Here is a 22,928-nt window from a genome sequence, read left to right on the forward strand (position 1 = left end):
CAAATTATTTGTTTTTTAGGGTGTTGCAGAGTCCTGAAGATGTATATGTGACCCAGTACTTCCAATTCCCCATTTAGAGCACTTCTTTAAAAAATTTTAATTTAAACAGCATGATTTACAAATTTTATTAACTCCAAAATGTATTAACACAGTGTCTTATTTATTTTGGATATTAACCCTTTAAGGGCTGGAGCAATAGCACAGCAGGTAGGGTGTTTGCCTTGTGTGCAGCTGGTCCTGCCGAGCAGGGTTCGATTCTTCCAACCTTCTCAGAGAGCCTGGCAAGCTACCGAGAGTATCTCTCCTGCACGGCAAAGACTGGCAAGCTACCCATGATGTATTCAATATGCCAGACACAGTAACAACAAGTCTCACGAGGGAGACATTACTGAGCCTGCTTGAGCAAATCGATGAACAATGGGAGGACAGTGCTATAGTGCTATTAATCCTTTATTGAGTGAGTGTTGGGTAAGTAATTTTCCCCATTCTCTGGGTTGTCTTTGTATTTTGTTCATTATTTCCTTTGAAGTGTAACACTTCTTAGCTTAATGTAGTCCCTTTTATCTTTGCTTATACTTGGTTTGGTCAGTATTGTTTCATCCTTATACTTCAAAGTCATGGAGAGCTGTATATTTTGTTTTGTGTATCTTATTGATTCAGGTCTGACATTAAACTCATTATCCGTTTTCATTAAAATTTTATGCATGGTGTTAGAAAGAAGCCTGGGGTTTTTGCATCCAGTCAGCTAGTTTTCCCAGCACCAGTTTTTGAAGTGGTTTTTCTTGCTCCGCTTCATATTTCTTACTCCTTCGTCAAAAATTCAGTGGTCATATATTTAAGGGTCTGTGTCAGGATAGTTAACACTGATCTGTCAGCCTGTCTTTATTCCAATACCATGCTGTTTTAATTGCTACTGCTTTGTAATACAATTTGAAGTTGGGGAAATGATGCCTCCCATTTTCTTTTCCCCAAGGACTGGTTTAGTTATTTTGTGTGTTTGTGGTTTTGTCTTATTGTTCCTTATGAATTTCAGGAATGCTTGATCTATTTCTTTAAAAAATGACCTGGATATCTTTATAGGGACTGCATTGAATCTATACAATGCTCTGGCAAATATGCCTTTTTGATATTAATCCTTCCAATTTATGAGAAGGGGATTTGTTTCCATTTTCTCCTGTCTTCTTTTATTTATTGAAGTAGTGTTTTGCAATATTCTTCATATAGGTCTTGTACCTCTTTAGTTAAGCTGCTTCCGAAGTACTTGATTTTCTGAGGCACAATTACGAATAGTTTCTAAATTATCTTTTTCTTATCTTTTATTATTTGCATACAGGTAATCCATGGAGTTTTGGAAATTGATTTTGTAGCCTGTAAGTCTGCTGTACAAATCTATTGTTTCTAGGAACTTTTTTGTAGAGTCTTTAGGATTTTCTAAGTATAACATCACGTAATTGCAAATAGTAAGAGCTTGACTTCTTCCTTTCTATTTGAATGCCCTTGATACCTTTTTCTTGCCTAATTGCTACAGCAAGTACTTCCAGTACTGCATTGAGTAGGAGTGGCAAGAGTGGGGAACCTTGTCTTTTGCCTGATATGAGAGGGAAGGCTCTTAAATTTTCCCTTTTAAGAATATTCTTTGCTGTGGGCTTGTAGTAGTTGGCTTTAACTACATTGAGGAAAGTTACTTCAATTTCCCCCTTTTTTGAGAGATTTTATCATGAATGGGACCTGGATCTTGTAAAATACTTTCTCTGCATCTATTAATATGACCACATGGTTTTAATTTTTCTTTTATTAATATGATGTATTATGTTGATTGACTTTCAAATATTAAACCATCTTGCATTCCTGGCATGAGTCCCAGTTGGTCATGGTATATGATCTTTTTAACAAATTGTTGGATTCTGTTGGCTAGTATTTTGTTGAGGATTTTTGCATCTGTGTTCATTAAGTATTTTGGCCTGTATTTCTTTTTTCTCATGGTGTATATGTCTGGTTTTGGATTGGGGTGATGTTTATTTCATAGAAACTGCTTAGGAGTGTTTTTTTCCTTCAGTTTTCTGAAATAGCCTGAAAAGGATTGGCAGTCAGTCATGTCTGAAGGTTTAAAACAATTCACTGGTGAATATTTCTGATCCTGGGCTTTTGTTTTGAGGAAGACTCCTGATTACCAATTAATTTTGCTTGATAGTGATAGCTCTGTTTAGGTATTCAAAATCATTTTGGTTGAGTCTTTGGAGGTTGTATCAGTCCAGTAGTTTACCTATTTCTTCTACTTTCTCTCACTTTTTTCAAAGTAATCTCTGTTGATCCTTTGAATTTCTGTCTTTTCTGTTGTGATACCCCCTCTTCCATTTTTGATTTTGTTTATTCAGGTTCTCTCTATTTCTCTCTTTCTTTGTGAGACTTGCTAGTGGTTTAGCGATCTTGTTTCTTTTCTCAAAGAAAAGAAAGATATCTTGATACCATTGATATTTTGGATTGTTTTGTGGAATTTCAGTTCATTAATTTCTGGTATTTTTAAAATTTTATTTCATAAGCTGGTTCACAATAGTTGAATACAGTTAATATTTAAACACCAATCCCACCACCATTACACCTTCCCATCACCAAATTTGGGATGTTTGCATCCCTAGCCCCAATCCCTGTCACAAAGCATAACCGGAATAATGAATTTTGTATTTTCTGTTATCGAAAATCGTCTTATGATGTATCGCATGGCCACATTTCCAGGAATATGTTCACTCGCATGTGAGGCTCAGCCTGAGTGTGTGGGGAACGGCCTTGAGCGCGGCGGTGGTTGGGTTCTGGAGGTTTTTGGCTGCCAGGGCTGGGTCCCTTGGGGTGTGGCGGGCTTTCACCCACCCTCCTCTGGGCGCCCTGAGTGAAACAGCCTGGTGTGGACTCTGGTGGCATGACTATGACAGGAGTCATGTTGCTCCCTTCTAGGAGAAAAAACCGTGTGATCTGGATGGTGACTGATGACAAGATTATCTGGCGCCTGCAGGAGATGGCTTATGGGTGTGATCCTTGGGTAGCTGGAGACTGGGAGGCAATGGGCAAAGGATCTCTTTTCCCAGTCCCGTTGATCTGCTGTTTTATTATTTCCTTCCTCCTGCCTGCTTTGTGATCCTTTTGTTGGTCATTTTACAGTTTCTTAAGCTGTGCCATCAAGTTTCTTATATAAGTCTTTTCTTCCTTTCAGACTAATGCTTGCATAGCATTGAACATTGTTTTGCTGTATCTCACAATTTCCGGCAGATAATGTCATTATTCTCATCAGTTTCCATTGTCTTTTTTAAAAAAATTATTATTATTTTTTATTAGTGAAACACCATGAGGTACAGTTGTAGACTTACAAATTTTTGTGCTTGGGTTTCAGTTATACAATGATCGAGTACCCATCCCTCCAACAGTGCCCATTCTCCACCACCACTGATTCCAATATCCCTCTCACCCCCACCCTCCATTCCATCCTGCCTCTGTGGCAGGGCATTCCCTTTTGTTCTCTCTCTCCTTTTGGGCGCTGCGCTTTGCAAAAGAGGCATTGAGTGTAATCATGTTCGGTTTATAGTCTACTTTCAGTATGCATCTCCCATCCTGGGCAGATCCTCCCAACATCCTTTATTTGGTGCTCCCTTCTCTATCTGAGCTGCCTTTTCCCCTAGTGTGTGCGGCTGGCCTCCAGGCCATGGCGTAAAAATCCTGTAACTTATCTTGGCTATTCTTGGGTGTTAGTCTCCTATTTTGTTACTTTATATTTCCAGATGAATGCAATCTTTCTATGTCTGTTCCTCTCTTTCTGACTCATTTCGCTTAGCATGATACTTTTCATGTAGTACCACTTGTATGTAAATTTCATGACTTAATCTTTTCTAACAGCTACATAGTACTCCATTATGTAGATGTACCAAAATTTTTTAACCAGTCATCTGTTCTCAGGCACTCAGGTTTTTTCCAGATCCTAGCTATTGTAACAGTGCTGCAATGAACAAACAAGTGCGGATGTCTCTTCGACTACTTTTTTGCCTCTGTGGGCTATTTTTCCAGGAGCAAGTTAAAACAGAGATAGACAAATGGGACTGTCTTAAGCTAAGAAACTTCTGCACCACAAAAGAAACAGTGACCAAAATACAAAGACAGTCTACACAATGGGAAAGTATATTAGCCCAATACCCATCCGACAAGGGGTTGATATCAAGGATATACAAAGTACTGGTTGAACTCCACAAGAAGAAAACATCCAACACCATCAAAAATGGGGCGAAGAAATGAACAGAAACTTTCTCAAAGAAGAAATTCGAATGGCAAAAAGGCACATGAGAAAATGCTCTACATCATTAATCATCAGGGAGATGCAGATCAAAAGAACAATGAGACAGGGACCCTCCTTCTTTGCTGGTGGGAATGCCGACTGGTTCAGCCCTTTTGGAAAACAGTATGGACGATTCTCAAAAAATTAGAAATTGAACTCCCATTTGATCCATTGTCTTTTAATTTCCTCTTTGATGTCCTCTCGTTTCCACTGGTCACTCAGTAATCAACTATTTAATTTCTATGTGTTTTATTTGTTTCTACATTTATGTTTGTGATTAACTTCTACTTTCAGTGTATCATGGTCTGAGAAGATAGTTGGTATTATTTGTTTGCTCTTGAATTTGTGAAGGTATATTTTGTGTCCCAGCATATGGTCTATCTTGAAAAATGTCCCCTGTGCTTTGTGGAATAATGTGGAATGATGTGTATTTGGTCTTTTGAGCATAAAAGGCCCTATAGATATTTACCATCTCCTCTCTCTTCCACTTCTTCCCTCAAATAAAGTATTTTCATTCTGAGCTTTAGTCTAGTTGATCTATCAAGAATTGACAAATTGGTGTTCAAATTTCCAACTACTATTGTGTTGCTCTCAATGTCTGATACTAGTACGGTCACTGTGGCCTTTTAGAGGGCGTTGTTTACTTGAAGAATTGTTTAACAGCATTTGATTTGGAGTCTCTGTTTTGACTACTTTAATGTATTTTTACAATCAGTAGAGTGTTGCGTTCAATTTTCTAATCCATTCTTCCACTCTGTGTCTTTTATTTGGTGCATTTAGCCTCTTGATATTGAGAGAGATTATTGTTATGGGATTTTGTACCATCTTTCTGCAGGAGTTTGGTGTGTTTGTGTTGCTTATCGTTTTTATTTTTAAAGTAGTCTGTTTATTTTATCTTGTAACAATCGTTTTGCGTCTATGAAGTTTCTGAGTAGTTATTTTTCTGTGAAGTTGTGTATTGTATTGTTCCTTCAAATCAGAATGAGAATCTGGCTTGGAATATTGTTCTTGGTGAGGCGTTCATTTCATTGAGTGTTTTTCACTATATCTCACCACTGTCTTCAAGCATGGAGAGTTTTGTCTGATTAGTCTGCTGTAAATCTTATTGACGCTCCTTTATATGTAATTTTCTTCTTTGAGCTTGCTGCTTTTAGTATTATATTTCTGTCTATGGTTTTCTTCTAATTAGGATGGGTCTTAAAATATCTTGAAATAAGATATATATATATATAAATGCATGTATATATTATGTAATATATTATATATTATATTAGTTAGTAAACTTCAGGCCCCTTAGATCTGGGTGCGTGCACTTTTAATTCTGGAAACTACTCAGCAATGATGTCTTAGAATGTTGCTTCTTCATCACGGTTGTTTTCCTGCTCCTCTGGTACCCTGATGATTCTTATAGTGTTCCTCTTGAAATCATCCCAAAGTTCTCTTGCCACATGTTGTTTTCTTTTGTGGCTCTTTTCCATATTCTGTTGTCATCTGGAGATTTTCTGTGCCTAATCTTGGAGCTCACTGATTCAATCCTCAACACATTTTAATCTTCTGCTGAGGTCTTCCAGTGAGATTACACCTATCAGATTTTTCACATCTGCCATTTCTGTTTGTATTTTCCTCATTTCTGCTTTCATATCCTCTTGCTTTGTTTGCAGTGCACTACTGTTTTTCTTTGAGCTCCTTATGCAGCTTCAACTATTCCATACTAAATTCCTATCAGACAGGTTATACAGTTTATTATCACTAGTTGAGTGATTTGGGCTATACTCACTAAACTTGGTGAGTTTCTCTGTTGTTTTACCATTATGAACTTTGAAGTTGTTTTTCTGTGTGTTGTGTGGAGTTGTTTCTTGTGTGTTGTGTGGCTAGGAACTTACAGTTAGGATGTCTTTGTATGTTTATTGTGAGTTGTGGAAATGTTAATAAATGACCTTTCTTCAACTTTCAGGTATGGGGTGAGTGGAGCCAAGCCAGGGGTTTCTCATCAACCTTCCCCTCCTCCTTATCCACTTCATGGGAGGGGTGAATTCCTGACCTGGGGAGCAAAATGGTGCTTCTGAGTACATTCCACAGCCCAATACACCTCACCTTTTTAAGCCTTCAGGTACGAGGGTCTCCTTTACTTCTATTGAACCTATTTCTTTCATTTCCCCTCCATCAGGCTTTCTTCAAGGATTCTCTGTTCAATGACCATTGAGAATCAATATAATTGTTATCTTAAAAACTTCAAGGAGAGAGATAACAAAAGGGAATGCCTTGATACAGAGGTAGGGTGGGATGGGGGGATTGGGGGGTGGGAGGGATACTGGGATCAGTGGAGGTGGAGAATGGGCACTGGTGGAGGAATGGTTATTTGATCATTGTATAACTGAAAACCAAGCACAAAAATTTTTAAGTCTACAAATGTACCTCATGGTGTTTCACTAATAAAAATTAAAAAAAATTTAAAAGAATATATAAAAAATCTTCAAGCATTTTTTAGAGGTTTTATATTATTTGAGATACTCCTGGACTTTCTTTTGACACCTCTGAGTTCTTTCATTTTCTCATTTCTTGTTAGCTAGTTACTGGTGCTGGACTGACTGGAGTCTATATATGTCTATGCAGTGCTCTTGGGGTGATGCTGAGAGTGGTCATATGTCTGAAGGGGCTTGTAACCATGACAGGTATGATGCAATCCCATGTTTTAATAGGGTATCATGGGGGGGTCGGATAAGTCTATAGTGAGCCCCTGTGGATTCTCATCAGACTTTAAGTGTGCGAGGAGAGTGAAATAAAGGTGTTGCATTACCCATTATTTCTGGCTTTGGTGTATCTTGGTGGTCAGGGAGTAGGGGCTGGTGCAGTGGGCAGTTCCATAGTTTATCCTGAATGGACCTAGAATGAGGGGAAAGTTTAGAGAGAGGACACCAAGTGGATCCATCCAAAAGCTTCCATGTGAATGGGATCCAGGTAGGGCAGGGACTCAGGGCTCAAAGAGGAGGGCAGAGGCTACTTTAGCTCTTTGTAACCTAGGAAACCTAATATCTCCTTTCCTATGGTATTTATTTATTTACCTATATGGTAAATATAAAGTCATATAGGTAAATATATTTGTTTTTAATCATATTTGTTTTTAATTTAACAACCTCCCATATTTTTTAGCAACACCCATAGTGAGAATTTTCACAATATCCCTGTGAGGTAGATTTTTAGAATTCCATTTTATAGATATTTGAGATACATTGAAGTGATAAGACTTACCTAAGGTCAGCCAATGAATATGTAAAAGAGGCAACTTAGGGTAGCATGTCTGTTGTCAGAGAGGCCTATTTTCCTGTGACAAAAGTGCATGGTAAGTATTGCTTTAAGTTGGGTACACCTCATTTATTTGGGCCCTTTCTATTTATGGGAATTATCACACTGGGAAAGGGCAGTAGTTTTCCTTAGATTATTCAAAATTAGGTCAATTCCCAATGATCTGGTTCTAAAGGAATTCTGTGGTTTGAGGTAGATGCCCAAGCTCCTGAAAATCAGATAACAAAAGCTTTCAACTCTAAAATTTTATAGATGACTTTATTGGAAAGAGATTTAAAAAATGTCCCAAATTTTATTCCTGGCACTATATGTGGTCCCCTGAGTCCTGCCAGAAGTGATCCCTGAGAGCAGAACAGAGTCAGAAATAAGTCCTGAGCACAAGTGGGAGTAACAACCCCCCAAAAGACAAAAACTTTGGGGCTGGAGTGATAGCACAGCAGGTAGGGTGTTTGCCTTGCACGCGGCCGACCCGGGTTCGATTCCAAGCATCCCATATGGTCCCCCGAGCACCGCCAGGAGTAATTCCTGAGTGCATGAGCCAGGAATAACCCCTGTGCATCGCCGGGTGTGACCCAAAAAGAAAAAAAAAAGAAAAAAAACCTTAAAAGTAAAATGTTACTTTAACATTTATTATGTTACTGTTTATATAATTATAATTTCTTTTTAATTAATATAAAATTTAAAAAATTCTTAGTATTTTTATACTGATATATATGTTTCTTAGTTTTGGGTTCACACCTGGCAGTATTCAGGGCTTGCTCCTGACTTGTCTCTCAGTGATCATCACTCCTGCTGAGACGTGGGGGATCATATGTGGTGGCAGGCACCAAACCTGGGTTGGCAAGCTGTGCTATTGCTTTGACCCATATTACTATATTTTTATATTACCATAAATATTACTATATAGAGATTAGCTTTATGTTTTACTTGATAATGCTATTTTGCACATGTATATAGATTAACAATGCAGATACCACTATACACATATACTGGGATTGAATGGTTAAACAAATAGATGGTTCAATGTGAGAATCAGTTACATACTGTTTGAGCATGATGTTTATTATAAGAAAAAGAAAAAAGTTATAGTGATTCATGTGTTAATAAACTGTAGTTATTAGGATAAACTCGTATATAGCATAATAAATATAGAAATATTTGTATTATATACATGTGTTGACATGGTCTGCAGTGATACTACAGCGGGTAGGGCATTTGCCTTGCATGTGGCTGAACCGGGTTCGATTCCTCCATCCCTCTTGGAGAACCCGGCAAACTACAGAGAGTATCCCCTTCCCCCGCATGGCAGAGCCTGGCAAGCTCCCCTTGGCATATTCGATATGCCAAAATCAGTAACAAGTCTCACAATGGAGACGTTCCTGGTGCCTGCTCGAGCAAATCGATGAACAACAGAAGGACAGTGCTGCAGAGCTACACCTATTATTATAAACACCTATGTTCTGTAGCTTTGTCAGTTGGGATGGATTAGATGCAATAGTGTTCCAGTAGCAATTAGCACACGAATGTTCAAATCTTTAATATCTCAGTTACAAGGAACCAGAAATGGTTAAAAAAATAGTTTCTTCAAAAACTTCAGTCAGTTTAATCAGAGGCTGAATAAATAGCAGTACTCCTCCATTAAAAAAATGGTTAATTATAGCACTAGCAAAAATAAAACGTAACATATAATTTGGGAGATTTTTTAGTGACATAAAGTAAGGATGAGTTAACCTATAATGGGGATATACAGTTTTGGCAACTAATATTTTATCAGATTATAGCACAAGTAAAAATCAAATATCACTGAGTTCATAGTATTATAAGTAAATAAATAAGCAAGAGAGAAGAGAAAAATACTTACTGTAGATGTGGTCCATACTTGTAACTCCTCATGTCTGGGCTTTACATAATGAGTTCCTTTCTAAGAATATGTATATAAGGGGGAAATAAGTACAGAAGAGAGGAAATCGGGCTTTGGAGATCCTCTTCCATAGCTTTCCCTTCCCCATTGTTTCTATTTTCTTTCTTTCTATTTTTTTTTTTTGCTTTTTGGGTCACACCCAGCTATGCACAGGGGTTACTCCTGGCTCTGCACTCAGGAATTACTCCTGGCGGTGCTCGGGGGACCATATAGGATGCTGGGAATCGAACCCGGGTCGGCTGCATGCAAGGCAAATGCCCTACCCGCTGTGCTATCGCTCCAGTCCCTGTTTCTATTTTATTAAATACAATCTTTTATCTTTGAAAAAAAAAGAGAACACAAAGGAGAAACATGACAACTTATCGTCAAGGTTAAAATAAAGAATATGTCATGTGGTGGAAAGATGTTCGGTAACAATATACATTTTGAATATGTATAAGGCTTTCCTTGCTCCACTTCCTATTTTCACTCCTTTATTGAAAATTAGCTGTCCATATACCTGAGGATCTCTCTCCCTCTCGTGATATTCAATTCTATTCCATTTTTCTGAGGGTCTGTCTTTATCCACTACCATGCTGCTTTAATTACTACTACTGCTTTGTAGCACAGACTAAAGTTGAAGGAAGTGGTTTCTCCCATATTTTTCCCTTAAGGATTGCTCTGGATATTGGCAGTGGCAGAGTAGGAGTTGACTATTGTTCCATATGGTACATATACACAATGAAATATTACTCGGCCATAAGGAAAGATAAAATATGTAATTTGTTGGTTCGTGGATAAATCTTGAGACTATTATGCTGAGTAAAGTTAGTCAGAGGAAGAGGGACAGACACAGAATGGTCTTTCTCATAAGCAGTATATAAAGGAACATAATGGGGGAATAACACTTATCCAAAGAAAATAGTAACAAAGAGCGTGAGAAGTGGTTTGCAGTGGGAATTTTGCCATGGAATTGATCAGGGAAAGGTATAATATGACATTGGTGGAGGAAATTTGTCAGGATGGGGTGTTGATGGAAACTGGGGACACTGATGGAAGGAAGTGAACACTGGTGAGAATACTGGTGTTGGAATATTGTATGCCTGCAGCATAACACTGGGACTTTGCAATTCATGGTGATTCAAGAAAGAGTATATACAGTCCTCAAAATCAAGGGGCTTAATTATCCTGAAAGATAAAATAGTAGTGAAAACAGTTAAAACTGAGATAAAAGAGAAAGTACCAGAATAAAAATGGCATGCCTAATGGGCTGGAGCAATAGCACAGCGGTAGGGCGTTTGCCGTTGGCCGACCCGAGTTCGATTCCTCCGCCCCTCTTGGAGAGCCCGGCAAGCTACCTAGAGTATTCGATATGCCAGACACAGTAACAACAAAGTCTCCAATGGAGACGTTACTGGGCCTGCTTGAGCAAATCGACGATCAACGGGAGGGCCTTTACCTTTACCTAATGCTAAATATCACTGATTAAAAGTACACTTGTTTGCTCTTAAATCAACTACAGATACTTCGTGAATGTTTTATTTTATTTTGTTTTTGCTTTTTGGGTCACACCCAGCGATGCACAGGGATTAATCCTGGCTCTGCACTCAGGAATTACTCCTGGCGGTGCTGGGGGACCATATGAGATGCTGGGAATCAAACCTGGGTCAGCCACATGCAAGGCAAATGCCCTACCTGCTGTGCTATTGCTCCAGTTCCACTTTGTGAATGTTTTAAAATTTGCTGAAATATAACATAAATTGGAGAACTATATAAGGTTTTCTTTTGGTTTAATACATTTTCTTAAGATAGTAGGCTTAAATATTTTTAAAGTCTCGAGAAAATATTTGGAAAATAACCTAATTAAATATTAATATTTCATATTAATAATGGATGGGACTAGATGGTTAAAATAATAGGTGGGACTGGATGGTTAATGCCTTTTTGTGATTAAGTTCTATCAGTAAGTAGAATGGATGTCCTTGAGAGGTAGCATTCTAAAGTAATCAAGCAGGAACTGATCAAGGAAAAGAGTTTTACTATGAAGATCTTTAGGAGATGGGCTGAGTTTTGAAAAGGACCTCCCATATACACCCTCTGCCAGAGCGATATAGCACAGTGATTAGGGTGTTTACCTTCTCCGCGGTCAGCCCAGGTTTGATCTCCAGAGTCCCATACCTCCAGGATTAACTCCTGAGTGCAGAGTCAGGGGCTACTGAGCATTACTTGGTGTCACCCCCAAAACCAAAAGAAAGAAAAAAAAAACATATACACCCCCAGGAGAGAAAATTGGTTATACAGAGCTAGAACTGTTAACAAATTGAAACACAATAGTTAATTTATGTCCTTAAAGACTATGAAATAATTTTATTGGGTGACCAAGTGTGTAAATAATGCAATCATCTGCTATTATTGATAAAATTTTGGGGAGAAGATTGGAAGTTCTCAAGGGGTGCACAGAAGGTCCAGGGGTCCTGCTGGCAGTTCTTGGTCAATGAGTCCCTCAATTCAATGCAAGAAACTGATTATACAGTGCTGCTCAGGGCCCTGCCATCTAGGCCACCCTAGCTGTATGTGGGATGTCAGGACTACAACTGGAGATTCTTGGGGTCTTTCTCATGCAACTCTGTGGAGTATTAGACTAAACCTGAGTCAGGCATAGGTTAGATGTGTGCCCTAGGCTATACTATCTCCTGGCTTTGTTTTAGATTGATTATAGAACATTACATTTTTAGATGTCCGTTTTCACTAGAAGTTTATTATATTCTTTTAAAAAAGACTTTATGTATTTAATTATTAAATTTAAAATTTTTGTATTATTTTAGCTTAGGTAATATGGACATAATAGTTTTTGTTATGGTGCTACTGCCAATCCCACAACCAGTTTCCATGACCTCTATCTTTAAGTCACCTTTGATTTTACTTTTCTTCTCTCTCGTATCCCCCCATAATTTGTTGATTACAGTTATGATTTTGGTGCACATGGTTGCCTCCTCTAAGCTCCAGCCATGTGTTGTGTCTTACTTACAGACAACCTTACCATTTTCCTCACCCTTTGATAACCTAACCTGGCATTTTCAGGGCTGGAGCGATAGCACAGTGGTAGTAGGGTTGCCTTGCACACAGCCAGCACAGCCGATCTGGGTTCGATTCTTCCACCCCTCTTGGAGAGCCTGGCAAGCAATCGAGAGTATCTCGCCCACGCAGCAAAGCCTGGCAAGCTACCCGTGATGTATTCAATATGCCCAAACACAGTAACAAGTCTCAAAATGAAGATGTTACTGGGCCCACTGGAGCAAATCGATTAACAACGGGAGGACAGTGACAGTGACAATGAATCTAGTGTTCAAGGTTTACTACTGGTTGATATTGACCATACTCTTATTTTGTTTCTTGGCATATCAAGATGATTTAGCTTAACCTGTTTTTGTCCGTCTTGGGAGTATTTCACTCAACATGATACCTTCCAACTCCATCCAATGTTATAAACTGCATAATTATATTTTTGTTGCTGAATAGAAACTTATCAATTAATCTGATGTTGGACATTTGGGCCACTTTATATCTCAGTATTGTACTAGAAGCTTCAATGAACATAGATGTGCATTTATATTTTCAAATTAATGTTTTTGTGATTAAAAGTATATATCTAGAAGTGGATTTCTGGTTCAAATGGGAACCCCATTCTTATTTTTTTGCAAAACATTCATATTATTTTTCTTAGAGGTCAGAGCTGATGATATTTTCAAACAACAGTGAATGAGAGTTCATTTTTTACCATACCCAAACCTGTATAAATCTCTGGGGGCGGCGAGGGGGCGGTTCCTGTGGCTCTTCTCTTAGTTGCTCCGGTTCGGGGGGCCGGGCCGCTTGCCCAGCCTGGGCGGCCCAGGTCATGGGGCAAATGGTGGAGGAAATGAGGGCCAAGCCGGTTGATTGATCAGATGCCATTTATTCCATTCTCCCCACACACCTGCCCCAGTCTCTCTGAACCTCCCATTCTAGTCTCACACATCTCCTCATTCCCGTCTCATTCTGTCTCTTCCACTCATATCTCTGTGCTCCATCTCGCAGTCTGGGCTTTCTCTCTCCACGTGCCCGCTCCTGTATTCTTCTACATTCTTCTCTCTGTCCCCCTTGCTATTCTCTCCACACTTCATCTTGTAGCCCTGTTCTCTCTCTCTCTCATCTCTCCCCTCTCCTCTCCAACTCCCCAGCACTCTGGGCCAATACTACACCCAATCAGGTAGCCAAATCAACATAAAAATTCCCTTCCTGACTGCCAGGCTCAAGGGCTTAAACATCACCTACGGTTATTCCAAAGCCCTTCCTGACTGACCAGAGGCAAAAGGTATTTTTCTCCTTTCCGCAGTCCAATAATTCTATCAACATCTTAATACTAGTTATTTTTGTATGGACACTGTAAGAGGTACATTGAGGCTTGTAGGGCAGCTCTCCTGGGAACATCTTGCCACAGACTCAGACTACAGAGCTCAGACCAGATTAAACATTCCTAATGCGAGCAGGGTCCAAATCTAGTTATCACTTTTTGGATCATGACAGCATATGTTCATGACCAAGCTCTTAACTTATAGTTAAGCATTATGGCACTTTGGCCAGGCCCATCTCAATGCCAGGGTAACACATAGCTTATCGCTTGCCCTGGTTGCATTCAGTCCCTCGACGGACCCTGCTTTTGGGGGTGCTAGGAAGTAAGGGTAGCTGAGACTTAGGTTGAGAGAAGAGATGCCCAGGAGGAAAATATCACTGAGAGTCAATAAACTCCCAAGCTACAAAAACGTAGCATTTACTGTCTTTTTATGTCCATATAAAAGGACATGGCTCTTAATAAACTATTCAAAGGACTTAAGGAGAAGAGAAAAACAATATAAGTCAACAGAGAACAAGTAAAGAAGTTACAAATAAACACAAAGGAATGGGAGCACTGTGATGGGAGTAACTCAATAAACCTAAGCTACCTGAGGCTATGCAGGAAGGACAAACCAATGTTATCCTACACTCACCAATACTTTTAACTTAAAAATATAAATATTTATACACATATATATGCCATTCTCACTGATGAGATTTTCTCTCTCTCTCTGACTGGTTTTTAACCACACATGGCTGTGCTCAGATCTTATTGCTGAATCTGGAGAGATTACTCCTGGCAGAATTTGGAATACATGGTGTTGGGGATTGAACATAGGTAGGCTCTACATGCAAGGCAAATGCCGTACCTGTAGTATTATCCATCCAGCCCTGCTGTTTCGTTGTTTTTTTCTAATTGCATTTTCCCTGATACTAAAAGATGAAATCTATTCCTCTTTCCCTCATTTTTGATGGGGTTATTAGGTTTTTGTTCTTTTGAACTTTGTGAGTACCTTATAGATTTTTGGGTGAATTACTGTACACAAATATTTTCTTTCAGTCAAGAGCATTTTTTATTTTAGTCTGATTTTCTTTTGCCATAAAACCCATTGTTTTGTTTTTCTGATCATAATAACCAGTATTTAATGCTTACTCCTGGCTCTGTACTCAAGGATCACTCTTGGTGCTTGGGGGTACAGAATCAAACCTGGTATAGGATACATGCAAGGCAAACACCTTACATGCTCTAATATCTCTCTGGCTACACAAAACCTTTAAAACTTCATATAGTCCCATTTTCTTATTTTTGCTTTTATCTTTTCTAGTGGAATCAGGATTTTGAAAACTCCGTTGATGTACAGATGCTGGGGAGTCCTGTTTTACTCAATGCATTTTATGGATTAATCCATATTTTTTCACAATATTTTATTACATTCATTATCCAAACACCAATCCCACCACCATTACATCTTCCCATCACATAGTTTTCTTTTCTGTTACATATTTTTTTAAAATTTTATTGAACCACCATGAGATACTTATAAGCTTTCATGTTTGAGTTACAATCACGCAATGATCAAACACCCATCCCTCAAAAAGTGCACATTTCCCACCACCAATGTCCCTGGTATAACCTCCCTTTCCCACCCTCCCTCTGCCTTCATGGCAGATATGATTCCCCATAATCTCTCTCTACTTTTGGGCATTATGGTTTGCAATACAGACCCTGAGAGGTTATCATGTTTGGTCCTTTATCTACTTTCTGCACACATCTCCCATCCCGACCGATTCCTCCAGCCATCTTTTCTTAGTGATCTCTTCTCTATTCTAGCTGCCTTCTACCCCTTTGCTCATGAGGCAGGCTTCCAGCTATGGAGCAATCTATCTGTCCCATGTATCTACTTTCCTTAGGTGTCAGCCTCATGTTATGTTGTTTATGTTGTTTTATACTCCACAAATGAGTGCAGTCCTTCTGTGTCTGTCCCTCTCTTTCTGACTCATTTTACTTAGCATGATAGTCTCCATATCTATCCATTTATAAACAAAGTTCATGACTTTATCTCTCCTGAGAGCGGCATAGTATTCCATCGTGTAGATGTACCAAAGTTTCTTTAACCAGTCATCTGTTCTAGGGCACTTCGGTTGTTTCCAGATTTTGGCTATTGTGAACAATGCTGCAATGAACATATATAATTTCTATTGTGCTTTTTTGCATCCTCGAGATATATTCCAAGAAGTGCTATTGCGGGGTCGTATGGAAGCTCAATTTCTAGTTTTTGAAGGACTGTCCATATTGTTTTCCAGAAAGGCTAGTCTAGTGGGCATTCCCACCAACAGTGAAAGAGCCCACCACATTTTGGATGTTTCCATCCAGAACCACAACCCCTGCCCCAAAGCAGAAATGAAATTATTTATTTTGTATTGTTATGAATAAACCGCTGAAAACGCTCCAAAAAACTTTCCTTAGAGGAGAGTTTGTGAAGATTGCTGTATTTCACTCAGGGGGCATTAAGCCCTTCTATAAGAGATTGCTAATATGTTGCTAAGGGTTGATATAGGTAAAGGTAAAGGCCCTCCCGTTGATCGTCGATTTGCTCGAGCGGGCCCAGTAACGTCTCCATTGGAGACTTTGTTGTTACTGTGTCTGGCATATCAAATACTCTCGGTAGCTTGCCGGGCTCTCCGAGAGGGGCAGAGGAATCGAACTCGGGTCGGCCATGTTGGCCGCTTGTAAGGCGAACGCCCTACCCGCTGTGCTATCGCTCCAGCCCTAAAATATCTTTATATATATATATATATATATATATATATATAAAGATATTTCCCTCTAAGATTGGTTGCCTTCTACTTTAAACCCCATCAAATGTGGTGCACTACTCTTGGAGTGAGCTGGAACAATAGCACAACGGGTAGGGCATTTGCCTTGCACGCGGCCTACCCAGGTTCGATTCCTCTGTCCCTCTCGGAGAGCCTGGCAAGATACTGTGAGTATCCAGCCCACACGGCAGAGCCTAGCAAGCTCCCTGTGGCATATTCGATATGCCAAAAACAGTAACAACAAGTCTCACAATGGAGACGTTATTGGTGCCCGCTTGAGCAAATTTATGAACAATGGGAGGACAGTGCTACAATGCTACTCTTGGAGTATTGGTGGTGTGGTCGTACAACCGCAAATGCGGCCATGCAGCTCAGTGATAAGTTTACTCATGGGTGAATTTTTCCCCAGTGTGTGGAGAGCGGGCATGAGCACGGCAGTGGTTGAGTTCTGGAGGTTTTTGACTGCTGGGACTGAGTCCCTTGGGGCTGGGAGGGTCGTTACCCACCCACCTCTGGGTTGCCCCAGGTAAAGCAGCCTGGCGCGGGGTCCAGCAGCATGGCTATGGTGAGTTGTTTTATGCTCTCTTAGGAGAGGGATTAATCCACTTTGAATTATTTTTTTATGGTGTGAGATATGGATCCAGTTTCAATTTTTACAAGTGGTTATCTTGTTTTCCCAGCATCATTTGTTGAAGAGGTTTTCCTAGCTCCACTTCATGCACCCAAGTTATTTGTAGTAGAGCAACTGTTCATATAGTTTGTATATTTTATCACTAGTATCTCAGTTCTTATTCATTGATATGTCAGCATATCCTTATTCCAGTACCAAAGAAATCTAATATGAGCTATTTGAAACTTGGAGATTCATGCTAATAATGCCCTGGGGCAACATTAATTTTTTCTTCCAACACCACAATTTTGTATAATATGCTTATAATAGTTGATTTATGTGAGAAAAAGAATAAGTAATAGAGCACAACCCCTCAAATTACTGTTTCAACAGGCTTCTATTTGAATCATTTTTATTATTGAAATACTTTTGATATCCTGCCCAAATGGTAGTCTGAGTCTATTAATTTTAGGATCTTCAATCTGCTTATTCCTTCTCTTCTAAAATGCCTTTCTCTCTATTATTGCATTGATGTATGAATATTTGAATATTTGTTCATATTTACCCCAATAAAAACTGTCATTGTGTAGCAAAATATTTAATTCTGAGTAAGAGTAGGAGGAAGAGAAGAGAGAATCCCTTCACCCTTCCCATGTATTTTGGCAGAGCATCATCATTTTCTGAAAATCACACCACAGGAACAAACAAGACTTTAGAAAACCTTTGAACTTTTGCTTTAGGACTCAGTTTATTCACTGAGAATGTGCCCTAGACTCGAGATTACTTTAAGTCTTAATATTGTTATGCTCTACTCCACTTATGATTTGAAAAAAGAGTAATTTTATGACACTATGAACCATTTTAAATCACTGATTCAAAAATTATAAATAAAGATTTTAGAAACCAAAGAAAAAGGGGGACAAGGGGGAGCTGCATTCATCTCATCTGATTCATCCTTGATTTAAAAAAAATTATTGTGTGAAAATGCACTCTGGGACTTGTATGGAGAAACTACAAATTTCACACTGGAATTCAACCCATGTAGGGAACTTAAAAATAATGGGAAATAGATAGTGGAGTTAGGGATGGAACCATAGCACAACGGGTAGAGTGTTTACCTTGCACGCGGCCGACCCTGGTTAGATTTCTCTGTCCCTCTTGGAGAGCCCAATAAGCTACCAAGGGTATCCCGCTCGCACAACAGAGCCTGGCAAGCTTGATATGCCAAAAAATAGTAACAACCAGTCTCACAAATGGAGACATTACTGGTGCCTGCTCGAGCAAATCGATGAACAAGAGAGGACAGTGGACAGTGCTACAGTGGACAGTGCTACAGTACATATAGTCGAGTGATGAGGTGAAACAAGAATCCCATGGAATACTACCTAACTTTTCTTCTAGTCCCATAAACTTGTCTCAAGAAACGTTCCATCCCCATCCCAGAGGGAAGTTGAAGGCAAAGAGAAAAAATGTCAATGCATCAAAGCACACACACACACACACACACACACACACACACGAATTCAACACAGCTTTTCTAGTACAGCTTGTGCCATTCACATAGTGTCATGACGCCGTCGGTGCAGGGACAGGTGGTCAGAACGAGAAAAGCTACGGCTACAGTCTGTACACTGGAAAGGTTTGATGCCTGTGTGCTTACGGAAATGACGAGTGAGCTCATCTGAGCGAGCAAATTTCCAGGAGCAGCCATCCCAGGTGCATTTATAAGGCTTCTCTCCTAAAAATTGAATACAACAATAGAAAGGGTGTCAGAGATGGGAGATTTTGATACTAATAAGATTATATAACACTTTATCAAAAGCTTTGGTATTTTAAAAATGTACTCTCCTTTATATTTGCAGAAGTTCTAAAGAAAACAAGATGGTAGAATAGGAAACACATTGACTCTGGTTTAAATTGGCCTTTCTTTGAAGCCTGAATTGTCTACTTACTCTGTGCGTTTAAAAAGAAGAGCAGTGGGGGTGGGGTGGGAAGTGGAGGGCAGGGGTGAGAGACATATTTCAATAGGCTGAATGCATTGCTTTGCATGAGGGAGGCATGGTTAGATTCCCAGTATTGCATGGTCCCCAGAGTCAAGCCATCCTGTGCACAATGCTGGGAGTAGTCCATGAGCTCTGTTGTGTGTGCTGAGCCCTCTGGCCGGCCCCAAAGACACTTCTCCCTGGGAAGTCTCTTTTTCTATCTTTTAATTATTAGTTTGTTTGTCTTTGGGACACTGCCAGTAGTGATTGAAGCTTACTCTTGCCTCTAATTCAGGGATCACTTCTGGCTGACTCAAAGAAACATAGGTGGTGCCAGGGATGTAACCTGGATTGGTCATGTGCAAGACAAGCTCCCTATCTGCTGTACTATCACTCTGGTCCTGTTTTCTCATCTTTAAAAGGGTATATAAATGAAGTAAGCCAAAATGTGAAAGACACTTTAAAGTGGAATATAGATAACGGAAACAAATATACTGGAACATCCAATAAAACCACTTCTGAGATTCTGAAAACTATAGTGGTTACTGAGGAAAAGAGAAAGAGAGATGGAGAGAATAGGTAGAGGAATCATTTTGATAGTCTGATGACTCTAGAGCTTTAGTGTTGGGTATTAGTTGGCTTATACTTATATATAGGTATGAAACTATATTGCCAAGATTCTATGATATAATCTAATGGCAAATCAAAACTAAGTAAAATAACAAAAAGCAAGTAGACAGGAACTACAAATATGTGAAAATAAATATATAAAAAGTATGCATAATTAATACAAAATAAATTAAAATAAAAGGGGCTAAAAAACATTATAGGGTTGCTTTAAACATTTTCTTCTTCCACCAAATACAGTCAATTATAAAACTTGGACCAAACTCATGTTTTTGAAACTGTATATACACCACACTGTAGTAACCATTTCTTCTCTTTAATTTATCCCACAAAATAGTCTAAAATGGAGCCATACACTAAAAAATAATGTGAGTCACTAGAATGAACCCTGATTTGAAGCAATAGTCATTCTGTGTAACTCAAAGACAAGAAATGAAGTAAGTAGAAGTGTTAAATCAAACATGTTTTTGTTGTTTCAAATCAAAGTCTTAGAAAGAGCTACATGTTCTGTATCCCTAGATTGCTCATATATGGAATGTGGGTACTTCTAACAGAATTAAAGTATAATATGCAAGCATTAAAAGCATGATCCCCATTATAGAGTATAGATTACACAGCACATACACTAAAAATAAAGGCGATATCAATGCACTTAAATGCAAATAAGTAAGTGGGTAAATATATGAAAAGTGAAGATGAGAATTGTGGGAAGACAAGTTTTCCTTTTTACTTTTACTTTCCTAAATTGTTTGAATATTTTTAAATATAATGTTGCATCTTACAATAAATTTTTTAGAATAAAAAGTAAAGAACTACATGACCAAAATGATAGTCAAGTTTATATAGAAGCATAGGTTAACCATTTTCTTCTTAATCTTTATTTTTTATTTTCTATGATGAACTATATTATTTTATAATCATTGGTTGTTTAAGCAATAACTTAAGACACAAAATAGCCTGTATTCTAAAATTCTCTATTTCTCTAGCTTTCCCCTCTTCTTCTTCCTTATAAATTAGCAGAACATTTAATTTTATGCTTCCTTAAATTCTGGTGGCAATCTCGTTTGCACTTAATGTTCTCAACTTACTGCTTATCACCTACCCAGCCTCCCATGATTTTACTGTTTATGGACAATGGAATAGAATTCACACTTCTGGACCAAATCCAGGCAACTGTTGTGATAGATATGAATTACTGATCATTTCAATATTTTAAAATTGCATTACCTGCTATGAAGGATTAGATAGAATTGGATGCAAGGTGACCAAATGAAAAGAAAAAGCAACACTCACACAGTGGAATTTTATTTTTCTAATCTGTGTTTCTGTCCCTGTGTCTCTCTATCTAAGAATGTGACTGTAGACTTCATTAAGAGTATATATGGGGGACAGGAGAGTGGATTTAGTAGGATGAATGTTTGTTCTCTTAGCAGAAGCCTAGGGTTTGAACCCCAGCATCAATATTCCCTTGAACACCACCCTGAATGATCCCTAAAACAACATATACTTGGGACTCCATATTATTATGCCCCTATCATTTTTCTTCTGTTTATTAATATTTTTTCCTGAAAATGTCTATCTTGTCTAGAAATTAAGAAAATTGGACTTTTATAATATCCGGTGTCTGTACAGGAATTCAGCGAGAAGAACAATGTTCCTATTTTCTTTTATATCACTGAAAAACCTTTATTCTTGTTTTTTCCTGATTTAGTCCTGGAGGTTTTCAGGGACTCTTCCAGGTGGTACCACGAGGTGCCAAGGATCAAACCCAGGCTTCTTACATGCAAAGCATGTTCTTTAGTCTTTTTAATTATTAATCTCCTTGACCCTGAACAACTTCTTGATTGTGTCAAGGCACTTTATATGACATAATGCATGATCTCCATCAACACATCATAAAAATGAAAAAATAAAAACAAAAAAATCATAACACATTATGCATAATATGAACTACATAGGAATGATAGTGTGCTCTAAGTACGAAGTCTAAATAATTTGTGTATTAGTGTGAGGCAATGACCTAGATGCCTAAGTATTTTTTTTTCTTTTTGGGTCACACCCGGCAATGCACAGGGGTTACTCCTGACTCTGCGCTCAGGAATTACCCCTGGCGGTGCTCAGGGGACCATATGGGATGCTAGGAATCGAACCCGGGTTGGCCGCGTGCAAGGCAAACGCCCTACCCGATGGGCTATTGCTCCAGCCCCTGATGCCTAAGTAGATTTTAGGAGGGAAGAACAGAAGGCAAAGAACAACCCAGTCAGTTGGGGCATGGGCTGGTAAGGCAGTGCCATTAATGATACATTGGGTCAGATATCCTGAAGCATGGAATATATTTACAAAAGTCCTCGAGGTGAACCCTATCGTAATGAGTGGAATAAAGAATTTGAATTTTAGAATGAGAGGCAAAGACAAACCAAAGAAGGGAGGTGGTATTAGTCTCCCTCAGGTACAGGTAATGAGGGGGAGTATATTGATTGTAAGGAATATAAAACAATAATACAATTAAGTCTGTCTTCTCTTTGCTATCATGTTCCACTTGTATATAGTGCCAATGATAAAATTCTGTTATAATTCACAGCTCCTACCACCTTTGCCCTCTTGCACTACTGTCTGAAGACAGTGGTGGGGAGTGCAAGACTGAAAAAAAATGAACTCAACAACGTCAGTTTTTCAATGAAATGGTTTAGTCATGGTGTACAATGGGTTGGTGGGTAGTAATCTACTTTCCTAGAGCATAAATAATGTGATAAAATTAATTGTGTATTGAACTGATGGAAGAATATTTAGTAAATATAAGAAAAACAAAAATAAAATTAGATGAGATAGATATTATATTGGATGCCAAAAAAGGATAATAATAAGCGGTTATTATGAACAACTATATGGCAAAAAATAACCTCGAAGAAATGAATAAATTCCCAGAAATATATATCCTACAAAAATAAATCAAAGTGAAAAAGGAAGCCTCAGAAGAAAATAACAAGAAGATTGACTTAGTAA

At 38.7% G+C, this 22,928-nt stretch overlaps 1 protein-coding gene across 1 annotated transcript in view; it reads right to left on the reverse strand.

The window, feature by feature from the left end:
• Window positions 1-22,928, reverse strand: part of KLF8 (KLF transcription factor 8) — a 265,628-nt gene that overhangs the window by 127,732 nt on the left and 114,968 nt on the right. Inside the window, exon 5 of the mRNA XM_056130027.1 lies at window positions 18,816-19,054. Within this exon, the coding sequence (XP_055986002.1) occupies window positions 18,873-19,054 (182 nt within the window). The 3' untranslated portion in view covers window positions 18,816-18,872. The remainder of the gene's footprint in view (window positions 1-18,815; window positions 19,055-22,928) is intronic.

The sequence above is a fragment of the Sorex fumeus genome, unplaced genomic scaffold (genome assembly GCF_029834395.1).
Source record: "Sorex fumeus unplaced genomic scaffold, SorFum_2.1 ptg000073l, whole genome shotgun sequence".
Classification (NCBI taxonomy): Eukaryota; Metazoa; Chordata; class Mammalia; order Eulipotyphla; family Soricidae; genus Sorex; species Sorex fumeus.